Below are 21,233 nucleotides of genomic sequence, written 5' to 3' on the forward strand. Positions count from 1 at the left end.
GTATGGAAAATTATGCTTCAAATGACTCAAAGTACATCAATGAAACACATACAGTACTATACATACACTCAACTGTTAGATACAGGGTGTGAAATGGGTTACCTGAAATAGAGGGCTACCATTCTAGGGTTAAACCTTTACAAGGAAGTCGCTATTTTTGGGTTAAATACCACACTAACACATCAGTATTGTCTACGTATGTGGACACCAGGTCTTAATGATAAAACTTCTCGTAACCAATGCTGCAGTTTCCTCCCACATTCCAAAAACATGCATGGTAGGTTAGATCATTCATTGATCTTCCATACCACACATCGTCCGTCGAAAGGCTTGCGGGGTTTGCTGGAGTCTAACCCAGCTGACTTTGGGCGAAAGGCAGACTACACCCTAGATTGGTCGCCACAGTGCGTCACAGAGAGACACACGACCATACGTACTACTCACAAACATACTGCCACCAGCAGGAATTGAGCCCACGCCTGCCAGCACCGAAGTCAGACAAGTAAAACTCTACACCACCAGGCGGTGGTGATAGGTTAGTTGAACACCCCAAATCATCCTTGGGTATGATTAAACGTGGGAATGGTTGTTTGTCTCCTTGTGCCCTGGCTAGCAACCAATTCAGGTTGTTCCCTGCTGTTAGGTTCATCCAATAGTAGGTTTATTCCTTAGGTATTTCCAATTCAGCTTTCAATAAAAAAGGCATCTGTAGTCACATCATCCTTTAATTCTTGCAAGAAGAGAATACATCCGGCCGTTCGCCCCACAAGATTATTCTAACGAGTGGCATTATGTCCTGCCCATTTAAGGCCTCAAATCAAAACAATTACAAGGTTAGCGATTCCAATTGCGTAAGCAAGAACCAAAACAATTCCATAATCAAGCAAACCTAGCGTCAACCTAGCGTCACAAATTAAAACAATATGCGAGTAATCGATCCAAATGCGTAAGCAAGAAACAAAACAATTCCATATCAAGCGTCACAAAGGAAAAACAAATATGCGAGTTGATTGATAGCCATCCGCTGAGCCAACAACAATTTAAGCATCCTTCACAGATCTTCATTGCGAACTTGTATCTGGGGAAAGGGTTGAGGCGTATCTTCCAGTACTCAGTCCTCGGAGCAAGAACTCAGTGTATTGTTTTATGTCCTTGCGAACTTGTATCTCTCGCTGGACCCAGCTGTCCTGGAGAGCAACCTTGGCGTAAGCGTTTGTCTTCACATATTAATTCAACTCTAACATAAAAGCCATCAACATATATATATATATATATATATATATATATATATATATATATATATATATATATATATATATATATATATATATATATATATATATATATATAGTTTAATATAGTTACACATTTAGGATGAGCATTACTATTCCTAATAAGCAAATATATTGATTAATATAGTAAGCATGTATATTATAAGGCTTTATATTCATTGCAAACACATTTATAATAATGATTACTCCAACATTCCCCCCTATATTATAAATTTGCACATGATCCCCTTAATAAAACTTCCCTTCAGCTTTATTCCATTAATTCCAAATGAACATATAGTAACATCTCAGAATGAACCCAACATTCCCCCCTTTTATTATATGCTCATTATTTATTTTATGGCAAATCCAAGAAGAGAGGGATATCTCCGTTGGCTGTTTTAATTTTACCCGCTTAGGCCCTACTCGTTCGGCAGGTCTGAAAGCAGAAAACAAAATCATTTTCACCCAAATCATCCTAGGAATTACTATGCCTGAAATTCACTGCTGCTGTCAGCACGTTTCATTAGTAGGGGATATAATTCATGCAATTTAGAATTTGTAGGGGCAATCGCAGTGGTCATAAGTCGGCTTATCAAAGATCTTAAGCAGGGAATAATACAACACCCACATAATGTCAAAATCGTAGCAAAAAGGGCTACGGAAAATGCAACAAATTGGGCCAAATCAAAAGGACATGCCACCAGCTTTCCAAGGCAGAATTCTCCGACTCCAGAATGCTTCTTCATATTGCGGTTGAGGATCTGCAGGCCACTAATGGCCTGGGTGAGGGACCCACCGGGTGACGTGTTGTTGAGTATGAAGGTGTAACATTGATCTCCAAACATTGCACACACGCCCCCTTGCTCCGCAAGCAGCATATCAACTGCTATGCGATCCTGGAACGCCATAAGACTGGTGGCTGCCAATTGTTCCTTTATCGCCACAAATCCCTGTTCGGTATAATTTCCAAGTTTTTGGACATTGTAATGCAGGTAATTTATCCAATCAACATTTTTGTTTGGAGTAATTAAAAGAAAAATATACTCCCAACCTGCTGCGATCTGATTAGCCAACTTATACTCATCTGGTACGCCCCGTGGATGCCAATCGCATCAATGTATGTCGGATCACCCTCTCTCCATGCCGATCGACGCCGTCGCGAGGGGCCCGCCATCATACCGGATTTCTGTGCAGCCAATTGTATCTCCTCTACTGTAGATGGAAAAACAGACACTGGTAATAGCAGTGAGACCAAGGCACAAAGTCCTGCTGCATTTTGGCAGGCGTCGTATAATTTGTTTTGGCCGCACCACCGCCATAGGTCAGAACGTGGTACCAGGGTGTAGTCGGTTTTAGGACGTGGGCACACCACGTCTCATTTATCGCCTCCAGCTTCAGACCATGCCCTGTAAGGTTTTAAGCAGGTAAAATGATTTAAAAGCGACATGTGTTGAAAAGTTAGGCTTGTCCTTTGCTGCTCTTGTAACTGGGTAGACATTATTCAATTTCTCACAATTGGGGCTTACATTTTCATTTGTCATTATCTCCATTACACAATCAGGAGTAATTTGCGCGGGTACTACTCGTAAGAGAGGGCGGGGCACAATACATGTTATCCAGGTTTGATTTATAGTATTAGCTGCATTTTCCATCAACAGTAACCAATTTTTCTTACCGCCTCCCGTTTGGGAACTCCCTGTTGCAGAAATGAATTCTCTGGTCATCTCAGATTTTAATTTTACTAGGGCGAATCCGGGTGTTTCCATCTCTGACGATTTTCTTACCGTCTCATAGACATGGTCATTGTTGTTGAGACACAATTGTAGAATTTTGTAAAAAGAGTCTTCTCCACCTGCCCATGGACTTAGGAAAAACGTCAGACAAGGATCCACAAGTTAATTTGTCAGTCTGAATAATGATTTGTAATGCCCCCACCGTATGGTTTAATTTTATCGAAGGCCTGATGGTTTTTTCGCACGGGTGTGTCATCCAAGCTTGCCAATCTAGACCAGTTTCTGCAACAAGGTTTCCCCAATCTGTTTAAATCCATATGTATCCTTTGAAATGGATATGTAGCTTTTGTAGCTTGACATGAGGGGGAATCGCCCGTGTTTTGGCCATATATCTGCATTTAAATTGAATATATATAACCTCCCCCCCTTTTTTTTTTTTTTAGTCATGAAATTTACCATGACACAAAATGGCAGCCCTCCCAGATAAGTCTTTTGTTTTTGTTTAGTCCCCCAGGTTCCCAAAATTTCCCATTGCAGAAATCAAAAAATTTCATTTGGCGAAATTCTTTTCTTTTTGTTTCTGTCCTACTCTGCCACCGCCGTCCTTGAAAGGCTTATCAGCGATTTCAGAAATATTCCACCTTGATATTAGAATATTGATATATCTTGGTGGCCAGCCAATTAAAACACAAAAGACAGACACTCATCCACGCTCGCACTCATAATCAAGGAATTTGGTTTGAGTGCTCCCCCAATCATCCATAATTTTGGTTTGTTCGAGTAAAACTGGAGTACCCAGAGAAAACCTACGAATTCTTGAGGACACCAGGAATACTCCACACTCCGGAAGGTCTGGATCCATTCCGCATTAGTAGATCCTCGAACCGCAAGATTGATGCCTGAAGAAACTAGATAATTAATGTATTAGATTCACATGCCACATATCTAAAAATAGAAATTTGTTCAATTGCCACCGCCCCTTACCCCACTCAGTCAGCATGTAGACTGCCATGCGAGTGGCTGTGATTAACTATCTATTCGCCAATAATGCAATAACGGAAAAGTTGTGATACGTTGAAACACACACACACACCCTTTTAGTATTTTAACCGTTTGTAAAAAACTTTATCTCATTGTTCTGCATTAAGTTACCCCCCCTTTCAATGTTATGAATTTTGCCCATTCTAGTCAACCCATCTACTTAAAGCATTTCTCCAAGGTTGATATTTTATAATTTGGAGATGTTATTTTTAAAACATAGACATTATTTCATCACTTGGTTCACACCATGAAAGGCCCCACCTGAATTTGCTGTAGATATTCCCCTTTATCTAAGCTTGTTATTGCCAATCGTTATCACCGTAACATTCAGGTGCATTAACCCCATAATTGCAATGCAGTAAGTTTTGGCTAAATTCTTAATTTGTATGCCCCTAAAGCAATAGGCAGTAACGTCCCAATAGTCATCAATATGACCTATACCAAAGCATATGCCCCCTTCAGGTTAAACAGGGAACGTCTTCTGTGCACTTAAAGACGCTCCATGTTTCTTCTAGGGAAACCATGCCTATCCTAAATCAATTATCTTATCTACCCCAGCCAGGTTCAATTTACCTAATAATTTGGACGAATGCCACGAAATTTCTCATGCCATTTCTGCATTGTTAAATTCATGTCTGATCTCTTTAACAACCAAATAACTCTTAGTACCTAAAACATAATTTGTAAATCACCCCATACTATGTTTACTTCAGATAAGAGCTATTTCTTATAGCTCTCTGTTACCACAAGGAAAATCTACAATAATTAAATTAGAGAAATCAACCTTTTACTAGGCATTTCCTGATTACAATTTTCAATGCTTAATAAAGGACCCTCAAATTGTCACCAATATGCCATAATATTGTAAAAAAAAAAAAATTCCATTCATTTTTCTTTAACCAGCCAATCACCTATATTGAAGTATTTTGAACAATCCAACCATTCAAAAACTGTAATAATATCGTTTTATCCTCCAAAACTAGCTCTCTTCAATCAAGAGCCCTTTGAACTTCACAAAAAATAAAATAATAATAATCATAATAGCATTATTCCCAATTCCAAAGCTTTTACCAAATCATTTTTTTTTTCAAACAGATTTGCTATCTTATTAAATCCCAAAAATAAATGCGAAGGTCATTGCGGAAACCCTGCTGCTTTTATTATGAAGTGTTTAACGGAAGCGCGCTCTTAGCCGCTAACTGTGACCTTCACGTATGCTGCGAAGCAGCTTATCTTTTGTTGACATTCCTAAGTGCTCTCTTTTTCTTTTTGAGCACAATGCTTCGCCTCCTGTGCACAATTATAACGCTTTTAGAGAAGACTAAATTAATTACACTCCCGATATCCAACTATATCACAATATTTTGCCAAGACCCCATAATCACAATATGCTGCAAGCATAACTATATCATAGCAAAAACCCATTTCTGCCCTCAAGTTTGCTTCAGCACCCCAAGGCCAATTATTGTTCTCCACGGAAGGGGTGCCCCAAAAATTTTAGTCGCTTGTGCGGTCCGCGCGCATACTATACTGTATTATAATGTCTAACACCGTCAAATCAGCCGCACCAAAACAGAGCGCTTCCCCCGCAATCGACGCATTATTTGGCAAGTTTAGAGTATGACAAAAACGCAGTTTTGGCAACCCCGCTAAACATTTAATTGGCTGTTTTGTATTTCTGTTAACCAAAATATTCCCGCTAGCAGACGGGAATGAAACCAGGATAAGCCACAATAAGCCATTTCATTCCAGTACATTGACAGTACATTTAGATACTATTAAAAAAGTATGTCTAGCACTTGGAAATAACCATTTAAATTGCTGTTTTACAACTTTCAGCATCACACAAAAAATTCCAATTGAATTCATTCACAAAGAATGTGATCTCTGGTTTAAAATTAGCTCCACATCCTCGTGTTCAAAATCCTCATTAAAATCATTTTGAGCAGGCCTGTCTTTTTTTTTTAGAGACCTTTTTGTCCAGGCAATCACGCGATATATGCCCCAATTTTCCACAAACCCAGCACATAGCATTTTTGAAAACCCGATTTCTGTTTAACCTCATTTTTTTTTTTTTCCAACCCCTTGGTAACATTTCGCTATATTTTATTTTTTCACACAACGGACCCGTTTTATCACCCTTCTTTCTGTGGAACAAGACAGAAGGCTCTGCTTTTCCGGCCCCGCTGTTATCAACATTTTGGCTCTCACTCCGCTCAATTTTCCTAACGTTCCCATCACAACGCTTTTTTGCCATCACAACGCTTTTTTGCCATCAAAAACCAATAATTTGTATCCTCATATCCATCATTATCCATTTTACACAGATTACTCTTGTGCTTAACGCGCATTTTATCTTGTAAATCCAGTATTTTATGCATATTAAGTTGTCCAGTAAACCCATACTCGGTTATCCATAAGTTTAGGTGTTTAACTCTTGTAGCGCTTTGACTTTCAACAAACTTCCAATCTCTACACGGCAGACGCTGTTTTGGATCGTCGTCGCTAGCCGCTTTCTCATTCGAGCTGCCCATCTTTGGATGGAGCTCGCGTGCACTCAGTTATCAGTTAGCAAATTTCTTTTCCGCGGAAGGACATACGTAACACACGCAACACGAAACACACGCAACACGTAACACACGCAACACAAATGTATACCCTAGCTTGATATACTGTCAGAGTTATATTTGTACCTTTCCGGACCACGGCACAGGACACCCCGAACTGCCCCAAGTTTTATAGACTCATGCTCTGTCTCTTTACCTGGCAGCGACTAGTATACCCAGGGTTTTTAATGCAGTCCCCTGGACGCGTGTCGCAGTCCCCTGGACGCGAGTCTCATTTAAAAAAAAAATGGACCTCACGTGCAATGCCCCTTCGCGCATTTGGAACCCGTCAACAAACGCAGACATTCACGTGGACTTACCAGATATGACCCCAGATGTCTCTTTCAGAGGGTTAGTCGTCGAAACCGTCGAGAACCCAGGCGCTCCTTCGAGTTATCCAGCCCGGAAAAGGGTATTTAAGCGCCGTGCACGGTCTTTCCAGATATCGAACGGGAGCGACCTGGATTCTGCTTCGGTATCTTGACCACAGGCTCGAAGGACCAAATGTTAGGTTCATCCAATAGTAGGTTTATTCCTTAGGTATTTCCAATTCAGCTTTCAATAAAAAAGGCATCTGTAGTCACATCATCCTTTAATTCTTGCAAGAAGAGAATACATCCGGCCGTTCGCCCCACAAGATTATTCTAACGAGTGGCATTATGTCCTGCCCATTTAAGGCCTCAAATCAAAACAATTACAAGGTTATCGATTCCAATTGTGTAAGCAAGAACCAAAACAATTCCATAATCAAGCAAACCTAGCGTCAACCTAGCGTCACAAATTAAAACAATATGCGAGTAATCGATCCAATTGCGTAAGCAAGAAACAAAACAATTCCATATCAAGCGTCACAAAGGAAAAACAAATATGCGAGTTGATTGATAGCCATCCGCTGAGCCAACAACAATTTAAGCATCCTTCACAGATCTTCATTGCGAACTTGTATCTGGGGAAAGGGTTGAGGCGTATCTTCCAGTACTCAGTCCTCGGAGCAAGAACTCAGTGTATTGTTTTATGTCCTTGCGAACTTGTATCTCTCGCTGGACCCAGCTGTCCTGGAGAGCGACCTTGGCGTAAGCGTTTGTCTTCACATATTAATTCAACTCTAACATAAAAGCGATCAACACACATATATATATATATATATATATATTGTTTAATCTAGTTACACATTTAGGATGAGCATTACTATTCCTAATAAGCAAATATATTGATTAATATAGTAAGCATGTATATTATAAGGCTTTATATTCATTGCAAACACATTTATAATGATTACTCCAACACCTGCCTACGGCTCGCAGTTTGCTGGGATAGGCTCTGGCACCCCTGCAACTTTTGTGTAAACGAAAAGGAAAATGAATGAATGAATAAAAACAGACATAGACTTTGGTTATGGGCCCCAATAATTCTTTAAAGTTTTTATTTCCGTTTTAATTCAGGCTCTCCCAGTCAAAATCCGATGCTGTCACGGACAGCTGATGAGCTAAGTGTTCTATACAGACGCTCCCCTACTTACGAACATTCAAGTTACGAACAACGGTACATACGAACATGTCTGCAAATTGCGTTTATGTCGAAAAATGTTCGTAAGTTCAATTTTGTATTGTGCGCCTTTTTCCCCGAGTGGTGCGTCTTTCCGCCGCTAATACCCTCAGCTCAGCTCACTCAGCATGTACCTTCCTCTGCCCAGTTCGTTGCAGTGCGGAAGTGCGTGAATGTATCTCCAGTGCGCAAAGAACCTTTTTCATTTTTATCATTAAATATCTCGTGCATCCATTATTCAATATGGTTGGTGAAAAGCGAAAGGCTTCTATTGAGGGAGGTGCAAGGAAGAGGCAAGCCATTTCATTTGAAATGAGTGGCAATAATAAGCTTTATGCGCATGAGAAAGTGATGGGCGTTGCATGGGAATACAACTTGAATCGTTCGACCGTCAGTACCATTTAGAAACAAAGATTGAGCAGCAGGACCCAAATATTGAACGTTGCACAAAGTTTGCAAATCAATTGAATGATGCCATACAGTGCTACCGCATCATATATGATGAAAAAAAGAAAACTGCAATTGTCATTAGATAGCTTCTTTGGGCCAGTTTCTAGTAAATCTCTATCTCTCTAATGTATGTAAACAGTACTGTATGTATTCTCTCCATGTTATTAAATGTTTTTTTTCAGTACAAACCAATGCGTGTTACTTATACAAGCCTTAAACATACAAATGCACTTATATAAACCTTCAATATACTTATATAGGCCTTAAAAATAAATTATAATACAAAATATAGCACTGAGCAACTTGCAAACAAATTCAACTTATGAACAATCGCTCGGAACCTAACTCGTTCGTAAGTAGGGGAGCGTCTGTATAAGGTCAATAGCATTTGCTGCTCCAACTTTTGAAAAGTATCCTTTAGTTGCAGTATTGTTAAAACTTTTCCACCTGCAAATCAAGTGCACATACGATATTTTATAAATATGTGTCAAGGTTTTTTAAACTGTCAAATGTTAAGTTTTGTGACATGAACACGTTAACACACATGCACACATTCTAAGTGCCATCTGCTTAGCCTCTGCAGTATTTTCCTTCAGTTATCTTTTTTTCATCACCCATTAACGAAAGATAGCGGAGTGAGTCATATCGCCGGCTGCTGCTATTGGTGTTTATTTCTTTTCGACCTCATACTGACAACGCCACATGTCCTTTTTTGCCCTGAAGGATTTATCTGATAACAAGCAGGGGTGCCCGGGAAAGCAAAAGACAGTTGTTGCGCTGTTTAAAAAAATATCTTTTGAAAAATGGTTGTTTGACAAATAAAAAATTGAGCTTACACACTTAGAGAAGGTTAAGAACTTGAATGACTCGTCTATTAGGCTCCAACAGCCGTTTCTGGCCACCATAAAAAATTACAACTCTACGTTGCACGGTTTGGAGAAACGTAGCGAAATAATCCTAACATACAAACACACACACACACACACATAAATCACATTTTATAAGGGTTATAGATTATTTTATTAGTTATTAGCACCTATTTTGTTCAATATCTCCCAAGCCATTTGACAGATAAACACGAAATTTACAGAAAAGATAGATATTTACCTTCTATTTAACGGATACATTTTAGTTTTTCAATAACACACTCCATTTATTAATTATTAATTTATTATTGTTATTAAAACCTATCATCTTCAATAGCTCAACCATGAGAGACAGAATGTGGGGGGAAAAACAGAAAATCACATTGTTTAATTTTTAAAGAATATTTGCAAATCATGGTGGAAAATAAGTATTGGGTGAATACCAAAAGTTCATCTCAATACTTTATATACCGTATTTTCACGACTATATGGCGCACCGCATTTAAAGGCGCAGTGTCAGTAACGAGTGCTATTTCTGTATTTGACTCAGACACATGACGCACCGCATTTAAAGGCGCATCCAGGCATGGCAAAACACACACCAGCTTAAACATACGGACACGCGCTAAAAACACAAAAGGCAAACGGAAGCAAAACTGAGTTCGGTTGTACTTTATTTCGCCATTTTACAATGTACTCACGTTTTTTGATCAATCATCACCCACAAATCCATCAAAGTCCTCATTTTCTGTGTCCGAATTGAACAATTGTCCAAATGATTCATCAAAAAACACCGGGTTCCCTCTCTTCGTTGTCATTGCCATGTGGTTCCCCAGAAATGATGCCGGCTTTGGCAAAAGCTCGAACAACAGTGCAAGCAGACGCGTTCGTCCAAGCGGCCACAATCCATTCGAAAATAGTGGCGTAACTAGCACGGCGCTGCCTCCTACTCTTCGTAAAGCTGTGTCGGCTTTGGCAAAAGCTCGAACAACAGTGCAAGCCGACGCGTTCGTCCAAGCGGCTACAATCCATTCGAAAATAGTGGCGTAACTAGCCCGGCGCTTTAGTTAAGCCTCCGGGAATGACTGCAAGCTCAGAGTTCATTTTCGTGACTTGGTTTTTCACCGCTGCTGCGAGATGGGCACACGCAAATATACTCAGCTTCTTCTTCTTGACTTGGCGAAGCTCGTTCTCCTGCTTCCTCCATTTGCTATCCATGGATTTGTTGATCTAAAATTCCCTCGCGGCTGCTGTATTCCCATGTTCCCCTGCACAATTGATGGCTTGAAGTTTGAACTGAGCTTCGTAAGCGTGTCTATTTTTATTATATGCATTTTCGGGGGGGCTTAGAAACCAAACCGAAATTATTTTGCAATAAACACATGCCCACACTATATACGGTCCATTATACATAATACAGTGATGAGTTCTGAAAGGGCATCTAAGAATAAACCTACATAGAGTTGAATAGTACATTAAGCGGCCTGAGAATGTCATTGGTGTTTTGATAAACAATGTCCATGTAATCTATTCTACGTCATACAAGTTGTAATATTAGCATTTTTTTCTGATTTCAAAGGTTCAACAGTTTATTGAGTGGTAAAACTGACTAAGAACACCACGTGCATGTTTGGATATGTCATCAATGTGTGGCTTGAATGAGAGCTTAGGATCTAGCCAGACCCGGAGATATTTAAACACCTCAATGTTGACTAGAGGAGAATCAACATTAAACTTAATGAATGAGTCGATATGAAGTGGGCGCTGGTATCTAGTTCCAAACACCAAGCTACAGGATTTTTGCTTATTCAGTATGAATTTGTTAGTATTAGGCCAGTTTTGAACTGAGTGAAGATCAGACTGTAGGGAGTTCTCTATGTGCCATGTCTTTATGAGAGGTATAGATGGCTGTATCGTCAGCGTAGAGATGGACATGACAGTTAGAACACAACAGAGGAAGATCATTGATAAATATAGAAAAAAGAAGTGGCTCAAGAGTGGAACCTTGTGGAACACCTGCACCTGGTTTTAATGCATTCCGGGACTGAGCTCGTATGTCGATTTACTCGTATTTCAAATCAATGTTTCCCATAGAAATGAACTAAATACAAATCAATTCATTCCCACCCTCAGAAAAAACACCAAAAAACAGGATTTTACAATGGAATTTTTTTTTATTGGTTGTAATTCACCATCTACTAACAGAGTAACAAATAACTAACTAGTGGTTATGATGTTTAATAATAAAATTAGGCATTACAGTGGTACCTCGACATACGAGTGGCCCGACATACGAGAAATTTGAGATACGAGTAAAATTTCGGGCAAATATTATCTTTAGATACGAGACAAATTTTGATATACGAGCAGACAGCGGACGCGAGAGGCTGCTCATAAGAACATCATGGGCACTGTCTCTCTCCCCGCAACTCCCTCGTGTAATGTCTCTCTCCCCGCAACTCCCTCGTGTCATGTCTCTCTGGTCGCAACTCCCTCTTGTAATGTCTGCGAGCACTGGGCAGAGCGTTGCATTTTCTTCAGTGTTTTTTTTTTCCCGTTAGTCATTGCGAATGGCGAGGCGATCGCTAATACGAGAGTTATATATACTATTCGTTGGCAAGTGGTCGTGCGTTATCCAATTTGTGTGCATAATTTTCTGAATGTTTTGATGGGAATACAAAAGCAAACTACCATCGATAGGTTGCATCTGAAACTTCGGGTGAAGGCAGGGCAAACAGAGCCAACCCGGCCGGGAAAAGAAAGGTATAAAAATGTAAAACCAAATTAGAATTAAGTTTAGTGTAAGGTTAGATTAAACTTATTTTTGAGTGTTCACCAATAGGCATTCCCAAATGCACGCACAAATAAAGAGACAAGACAATCTCCTGGGTTTTCTTGCAAGAGAGAATCGATCCTCACACTCCTCTGTCCAGGTTCGTTCTGCCGTCTCACGCATCTTTTCCCTGTTTATTAGCTTCAAGGACCCTAGTTACAATGGACGTCTCAGCTCTCAAGGGAGGGGTGGGAAAACAGGAGTGAGAAGTCAATAGTCAAAGACCCTAGTTACAATAGACGTCTTAGCTCTCAAAACAAATGAAGGTCATGTAGAGCCGAAGGTTCTTCTCCACATTCCAGCAGTCCAAGAGGATTCGACCTTCCTGTTTGGTCTAACTAAGGAGCAAAGCATTTACAATTTGCTTGCGTTGCAAGCAGATTTACTATTCTAATGTTAATAAGCTAAGTAAAGAAAAGTGTTCTTCATTGCGAGCAAATATATAATAATGTAAGACCAATAACCCTAACAAGTACCCTTGTCCCCTTTCCAGAATTTACCCGGAGTGAATGCGATTCATGCAAAATCAATATGCGCTGAAGTCGCACAAGATGAATCATTCGTCAGAACTTGTAACTCTGATGATTCACAATGCACTCGTGTTACCAAATTCTTCTAGTTTACAGTGCAGATGAATCAAGATGATGGAGCAATGGTGTGAATTTTGAGGCATTTAAATTGGAAATTTGGTACCTTTCCGAAATTGTTGCGTAAAAACAAATGAAGTCACAATTTTTGGGGATTTCCGGAGTTTAGGGAGGTTGTCCGGAGTCCCGGAGTTTGCCTTGCATTTCCGTGTGAACTCCTGAAATTCCGGAATAGTTGGCAGCTCTGCTTTTGTGTCCCTTCTGACTCAATTTTATAATAGGGATGTTTACTTCAAAGGTTGGCCTTCTTCCCTCCTCAACCAATGAAAAGCTTGTATGATATTTTTGACATGATTAAACTCATTATACAGGAACACATTTGCATCTCACTTAATGAGTTTAGCTTATGTAACTGCATTATGCATCTTTATCCCGTTTGGCTTCCTAGTACCTGACATGTCTCAAGTCTTCAAATTCTGCTGACTTACACTATGATTGTGTCGGTTTTGTTTCTTCCAGTAAACTGCTGTAAGGTGGACTCACTTCAATACGAGCACCCCTTCTCCCAGCAATCCGGAAAACGAACATGGACGGCTTCTACGACCAGCAGGTCCCGTTTATTGTCCTGCCCAGCGTAAGTGGCACACGGCTCATGTGTCACATAAGAGACAACCCACAACCCATTGTTTGATTGGGATATACAGACGCTCCCCTACTTACGAACGAGTTACGTTCCGAGCGATTGTTCGTAAGGTGAATTTGTTCGTAAGTTGCTCAGTGCTATATTTTGTATTATAATTTATGTTTAAGGCCTATATAAGTATATTGAAGGTTTATATAAGTATGTTTAAGGCTTGTATAAGTAACACAGTATGTACATGTATGTAATAAGATAAATAAAATGAAGTTTAACATACTTTTGGAAGATGTACTCGATGCTTAAGGAGATGATGGAGGAGGAGGAGGAAGAGGAAGATTTTGTATCACGAGAGGGTCTTCGTCGTCGCTGGAATGGGCTTCAAAAGTTGCTTCCTCCTCCGTAACTTCAATGTAGGAAGAAGTTGAGGGTCGAGGAGAAGAAGATGAGGGTTGATGAGTATCTTTGAGGATTTACTAGAAACTGGCCGAAAGAAGCGATCTAACGATGATTGGACAGTTTTCTTCTTTTTTTCATCATAAATGATGAGGTAGCACTGTATGGCATCATTCAATTGATTTGCAACCTTTGTGCAACGTTCAATATTTGGGTCTTGCTGCTCGAAGAGTGCGATGGCTTTATCTATGAGCGAAAACCCCTCAGCCAAGAGTTTCGTCTCGAATTTCTTCATGGGGACAGGCGTTTCTTCCTCCTCCTCGACACGTTGCTGAGCCTCCCTCTCACAGTGCCAAGCGTCGGTATTAGCGGCGGAAAGAAGCACTACTCGGAAAAAGGCGCACAATACAAAATCTAACTTACAGCATCTCTTTCCGAACATTTTTCGACATATGCCGTATGCGCAGACATGTTCGTATGTAGCGTTGTTCGTGACTCGAATGTTCATAAGTAGGGGAGCGTCTGTACACCTTTAGTTGGATGTAATTGAACTACTTTTAAAGTGTGCTTTCTCTTTGTTCTCGCCAGTACCAGTCTCATGTTGAGGAACATTGTAGGGTATACAATGACAGGAAGAGGAAGTTTGTCGACACTGAGCTTGCTCAGGACACAGAAGGTGAGTGGCCTAAACCCTATCATCAGATAAGATCACATTGTTAAGAGCATCATTGAATTCACAGAACTCTTTCAAGATCTAAGTCGGCTGCAGGATATCTGGATCGCCGAAGGTGAGTTCCTCTTGGTTTATGATCTGAGAACCTGTTTGGGTCTTTTGTTTCTTGGTAAATGCTGTGTTGAAGTTTTGAGTTGAAATATTAACTTGAGAATGAACTACTACTATGATTTTAAAACGAGAGAGAAATGGTCTGTTGTTTCAAATTCCACGTTTCAACATTTACCCTTTCTTTTCTGTTACAGCCCAGGTGCCAGATGATGAGCAGTTTGTCCCAGACTTCCAGTCAGATAGCTGTGAGTACTTCTTCATGAAGCTTGTGCCAATGTCTGCTGAGGCTGCCAAAAGTGTCTCCTAAATTGGATGTTAGCCAAGACGACCAAATTCCTGTTTTGCTGGTTAAAGTTGAGCATCTGAAAATGCTTCTTGAACAGTATTTCACACAAATTTGTACTGGCCTCAAGTTTCGGTCACCGGTTGTGTATTAATATGTCTTGATCCCATTAAGGACAAAAGTCCTCCTCTGTCCTCAGATGTCCGCTTTGGGCTTATGTGCGCTCTCTTTTCCGCCTCCCCCTCTCAACCATTTTGAGTTTAATCAGCTGATTGGCATGGGGAATCTAATGAGCCAAGCTCCTAATCTGATTTCACACTTTCCCGCACTCCCGCCCCACTGCCCGGACCGGACCAGATTCCAGTGAATAGGGCGGTCTCTTACAGGCTCCACCCTTCTTTCCACAAATGTCTGTGATTGTGTCTGTCCTAAAAGGTATTTTGCTTGAGTATAATTTGGTCATTGAGGGCTAGTTTGTGGCCTGTAGTATGAAGGTAAATCACTTCTTTTTACAATTCTGCCAGTCCTGCTACAGTGAATAAATGAAACTTTTAGTCAGTATGTATTTGGATAAGTGAGAGGCACCCATTTCTGAGGAGTACCAGAAGGCAACAGTTTAACAGGCAATAATTAGCTTAGGGATAATCTTTTTCTTTCCGTTTACTTGCCGCCAGTAGAATGACTTTGGCTGCAATACAGAATGTAATTGAGGAGTGAAGTTGTAAACCAAAATATAATAAATTCTTCTGCATCATTTGAGTGCAGAGAAAACCTTTTCCCCAGCATTGGACTTCAGAGTGTGCACACGCCAGCTTGTTCGGCCGCAATCCATCAACGGTCTTGTCATCTAATGCCCTCTTCTCTCTAATATCTAGTTTCTTCTGGCTATTATGTGGTGCCCTGGTGACTGGAGCTAGTAGGTGGAGGGCTGGATTTCTGGTTATATGGTTACAGCACCAGTGGAAGAAGAAAATCATTTACTGACATTTGGTTGTAGCCACACTGATTTGTGGGTATTGGGATTATGTCTGTCCTAACCAGAATCAGACGCAAAGATTAATTGGTTTTGTGTGTAGTAAAGTTTAAATCACACCATTTATGCAACCAGTGGGGCAAAAATGGAGGATAAATATCTGCTAAGTGGCTTTTGACAGATGAGGAAATGGATGCAGGCACTGTCCACAATGTGGTTAATATGATTAAGATTACTGTTCCACTCGTGTCTATGGCTTTAATTACGTGGGTGGTATCTGGACTTTATCTAATGTTGTCATTTTTTATGTTGCTTTCCTTCTGTCCAGTGATGTTTCATGGACCACCACTAACCAAAATCAAACGTGAACTCCCTCCGTCCAAAAAGCTGTCTCCTTGTATCCAGGATAGGATTGCCATGCCCTATAGAGAGAAGTGCCTTTACAGCTTCAGGTATAAGATAGTCGAAAATATTCTAGGAAGAATTAACAAATCTTCTGTAGGTAATGCTTATCATTCAAACTCAGTGCCTGCAACAAGAAATCCACACCTGGCTTCAAACCTTTAACACCTCCCTCCACGCCAGTATCTCCATGTGGGTCCGCCAGCACAGTTGGAGCGCGCACCTACAATGAACCAACTCCTTCCCCTTGTACCAACGGAGCAAGCCTAAACCGTGAAGCAAGGATGGCGCATGTTCCACAGCAGCAACAACAGCTCCTCGTGCAGGGTGCAGCCTCTCATAACCAGCCGCCACAATCAGTCCACAGCCCACCGTATGCCGTTCATTGTGCTCTCATCGGTCAGGATGCCAATAACTTCACACCAGAACATAAGTAAGCAGCCCACCATATAGCCTGGGTGGTGACAACTCTCTCTTATTACTCAGAACGTGGTTCTTCAGAACAGAAAATGTTCATGTCCTAAACTCTGATGTCAATTTCCTCTACCATCTTTAGGTTTCAAAGGCAGTTATCGGAACCGTTGGCACCTTTTCCCCTGTCAGAAGATCAACGGCGGCCACACTTGTTGCCTCAGCTAGCGAACAACAATGGTCGGCAACATTATCATCGGCAAATGTCTGAACCCGTGGTTGGCGTACCCCCACGCGGCTTTAAAGAAGAACTCATTGACCCAAGATACACTGAGCAGGGCGTTCCCAGTGTGGGGCCACCAGCTCCATCACGGCAGATATCGTTTCACCCCACAGCCATCAAGCAGGAGCCCCGTGACTTCTGCTTTGATTCCGGTGAGCGAAGCTTCATAACTTGCCCTTTGAACTGAGTTGCTTAGAGTTAGGAATGTAGCTGGCCATGTTTGTTCAGGTGCAGGCACATTAATGCAAGTTTTAGCATGTAATGGTGGCATGGGTGCACAGGTACGCCCTTTTACACTCACACTTTCTGAGTTTAAATGATCATTCCTCCCAAGTCACAGCAGTTAAGTAAAAATGGGTCTTTCAGCTCAGCTTAAACCTTTAGGGGGGAAAAAGTAAATGGGTCATCCAGCTAGGTGACAAGAAGCTCCTCACTGAGCCTACCTGGAATAGCTCAAGGCTAGAATCCTCAGAGGACTTAGTGCTACCAACTGTTGATCATAAAAGCTTTAAAACTTTTCCAATTGTGGTACAAGAAGGAGCCCAAAATTTGTAATTTTATCCCCCTGTTGGGTGGGGAAACGTGATCGTCAATAATAATCACTGTTTGTTACAAATCAAACACGCAGCTGACTGTTGTCCGACACCCAAACAACAGCTGTTATGCTCTGGTGCTTTAACACTCTTCCTGAAACACTGGCATAGGGATAAGGGGAAAAAAATGTACTCTCCCTTTCAACACAGTGAATAACAGGCTGGCCTAGCAGTGATGTAATGACAAATCCTCTTAGCTTATGGCCTTTAAATACCAACGTCGCATATGACTATCATCTTGAGATGGGGAAAAGCTGTCAATGTTGGGTTATTGGCTGGGAGAGTACTATTTTTTCTTTACATAAGTAAATCCAGATATTTGGTGTGTGTCTTTCACGACACCAACTTGTGCAGCGTCTAGTATTATTCAAGGTTGTTTTCTGTCAATGTTGTCACTTGATGGGACACAGCATGATGAACAATTGTGTTCCGGTTGGTATGTAGAGACGAGCGGAAACCAGGCGCTATGGGGGATGGCAGTTTGTAACTTAATTTATCATTTAGATTTAAAACTTCAGCCATAGCACTATTCCTGTTTAGAGGCTTGGTGAGCATGCCTGCTTGTGGCGGCCAACAGACCGGACAAGAATCGTTATCACGATAAAGAAAATTATCAGTCTATCGATAATTATGACGATAACTATTACATCTTTCAGTTAGATTTTTGCAACCTTTTCAGAAATTTTGCATAGTATGGGGAAACTCCTTTATATCAACTAAGAAAAATAATATGGGATGTCCTCAAATGAGGACAGTAGGTTATGGAATTTTTCAATAAGGCAGCTGTTTGTGCACCGGCCTTTACATACCTGTCAACGTATGTTTTTCCCATATTTTATACATTTTTTAATATTTCAAATTTTGTATCCCATATAATAACTTTTGTACGGGATTTTTTAAGGACATTTTTTTGTAAAACCGATCTCGTTTTAGCCAATTTCGGCTGAAATAAGGATTGTCTCGGTCACTGGTAGCCGACGAAAACGTTATCGTCAACTGCTAATAGTATTGTCTTGTTTTAAGCATGATATACACAAGCACATTCCCCTTTCACCCGTCTGCCTTTTCACTATATAAATATAGAGCGTCAGAAAGCCGTCCGCCCATGTGAGTAAATATGTGCCGTTTTGTACGTTTTTTTATCGCCGAACAAGCAGAATGGCCAGGCTTCACCGGTCCCACCTGCTTGGGCGAGGTTGTTATTGAGTGTGTTTTGGTAATCTATTTGTGAAAGGTGAAGCACAGTGGCTAACCCACACATGGGCAATAAAGGAGGAAAGTGGAAAAGTCACGACAAAAAAAAGGGTTTCGGGAGCACCTGAAAACTAGCTGGCGGAAATTCTTCCGAAAATGCCGTTTGTAAATGACGTGGAAAGTCGTCCTACCTTACAATTAAATTGGGTCAGCGCGGCCAGCACCATCGTGTCTCGCAGAGTCTTCCCGTCACGACAGGAAAAAAGTGTTTCGGGAGCAGCTGGAAACTCGCTGGCGGAAATTCTTCAGAAAATGTCGTTGGTAAATAACCTGGAAAGGCGTCCTACCTTACAACTAAATTGGGTCAGCGCGGCCAGCACCATCGTGTTTAGCCGAGTCTTCCTGTCACGACAGAAAAAAGTGTTACGGGGAGTACCTGGAAACTCGCTGGCGGAAATTCTTCCAAAAATGACGTTTGTAAATGACGTGGAAAGGCGTCTCACCTTACGACCAATCAGCCATGCGGTGCGTTTAGGCACATCATGTAAAAACAATGATTCATACATCAACTCTGCTTTTAGTTTTAACAAATAAAAGATTGAGTTTACACACTTTGAGAATGTGAAGACCTCACAATAGGATAACGCACGACCACTTGCCAACGAGAAGTAGTATATACGCCATTCACACTGACTAACGGGAAAAAACACTGAAAAAATGCAACGATCCGCCCAGTGCTCACAGAGACATTACACGACACGAGGGAGTTGCGGGGAGAGAGACCGTGCCTTTGATGTTCTTATGAGCAGCCTCTTGCGTCCGCTGTCTGCGCGTATATCAAAATTTGTCTCGTATCTCAAGATAAATATTTGCTCAAAATTTTCATTGTATACAGTTTTGGTCAAAAGTTCACATACACTTGTGAAGAACATAACGTCTGAAAATGAATTCACAAAGCATGACATTAGATTAAGCTGCTTCTAGGTTCACTTCTCCATCCCCTAACAACTGTATTGAGTGTTCTTTTTATTCAGTTATTTCTACAACTCAGATTTTTCTCTGAGTGATTGGAACAGATACTTCTTTGTCACATAAAACATTCATGAAGTTGATTCTTTTATGACTTTATTATGGGTGAACAGAAAAAAGTGATCAAATCTGCTGGGTCAAAAATATACATACAGCAGCGCTAATATTTTGGAACATGTCCCTTGGCCATTTTCATTTCAATTAGGCACTTTTGGTAGCCATCCACAAGCTTCTTGCAAGCTTCTGGTTGAATCTTTGACCACTCCTCTTGACAGAATTGGTGCAGTTCAGTTAAATTTGATGGCTTTCTGACATGGACTTGTTTCTTCAGCATTGTCCACAAGTTCTCAATGGGGTTTAAGTCAGCACTTTGGGAAGGCCATTCGAAAAACCTTAATTTTAGCATGATTTAGCCATTCCTTTACCACTTTTGATGTGTTTGGGGTCATTGTCCTGTTGGAACACCCAACTGCACCCAAGACCCGATCTTCGGGCTGATGACTTTAGGTTATCTTGAAGAATTTGAAGGTAATCCTCGTTCATTATCCCATTTACTCTCTGTAAAGCACCAGTTCCATTGGCAGCCCCACAGCATAATACTGCCACCACCGTGCTTGACGGTAGGCATGGTGCACTTGGGGTTAAAGGCCTCACTTTTTCTCCTCCAAACATATTGCTGGGCATTGTGGCCAAACAGCTCAATTTATGTTTCGTCTGACCACAGAACTTTCCTCCAGAAGGTCTTATCTTTGTCCATGTGATGAGCAGCAAACTTCAGTCGAACCTTAAGGTGCCGCTTTTGGAGCAAGGGCTTCCTTCTTGCACGGCAGCGTCTCAGTCCATGGAGATGCAAAACACACTTGACTGTGGACACTGACACCTGTGTTCCAGCAGCTTCTAATTCTTGGTAGATCTGCTTTTTGGTTATTCTCGGTTGAATCTTCACCCTCCTGACCAATTTTCTCTCAGCAGCAGGTGATGGCTTGCGTTTTCTTCCTGATCGTGGCAGTGACAAAACAGTGCCATGCACTTTATACTTACAAACAATTGTTTGCACTGTTGCTCTTGGGACCTGCAGCTGCTTTGAAATGGCTCCAAGTGACTTTCCTGACTTATTCAAGTCAAGGATTCGCTTTTTCAGATCCATGCTGAGCTCCTTTGACTTTCCCATTGTAGCGTTTGTGGGCGTTTGCATCCAATGAGCCCTATTTAAATGGCCTCAGAGAAGTCACCAGCTGTAGTCACTCATAATCACTCACAAGAAGTTAAGTGGCCATGCTATGAAGCTCATTTCACTGACACAACTTTCTAAG

The 21,233-nt window shown here is 41.0% G+C and overlaps 1 protein-coding gene across 2 annotated transcripts in view; it reads left to right on the forward strand.

Moving 5' to 3' along the window:
- The window catches only part of etv5a (ETS variant transcription factor 5a), a 50,497-nt gene that overhangs the window by 720 nt on the left and 28,544 nt on the right, over positions 1-21,233 (forward strand). For both annotated transcript variants that reach the window (XM_077617306.1, XM_077617307.1), the window contains exons 2-8: positions 13,455-13,569; positions 14,557-14,644; positions 14,709-14,756; positions 14,947-14,997; positions 16,337-16,460; positions 16,535-16,843; positions 16,967-17,256. In XM_077617306.1, coding sequence (XP_077473432.1) covers positions 13,522-13,569; positions 14,557-14,644; positions 14,709-14,756; positions 14,947-14,997; positions 16,337-16,460; positions 16,535-16,843; positions 16,967-17,256 — 958 coding nt within the window. In that variant the 5' untranslated portion in view covers positions 13,455-13,521. The remainder of the gene's footprint in view (positions 1-13,454; positions 13,570-14,556; positions 14,645-14,708; positions 14,757-14,946; positions 14,998-16,336; positions 16,461-16,534; positions 16,844-16,966; positions 17,257-21,233) is intronic.

Source organism: Stigmatopora argus, chromosome 13 (genome assembly GCF_051989625.1).
Source record: "Stigmatopora argus isolate UIUO_Sarg chromosome 13, RoL_Sarg_1.0, whole genome shotgun sequence".
Taxonomy (NCBI): Eukaryota; Metazoa; Chordata; class Actinopteri; order Syngnathiformes; family Syngnathidae; genus Stigmatopora; species Stigmatopora argus.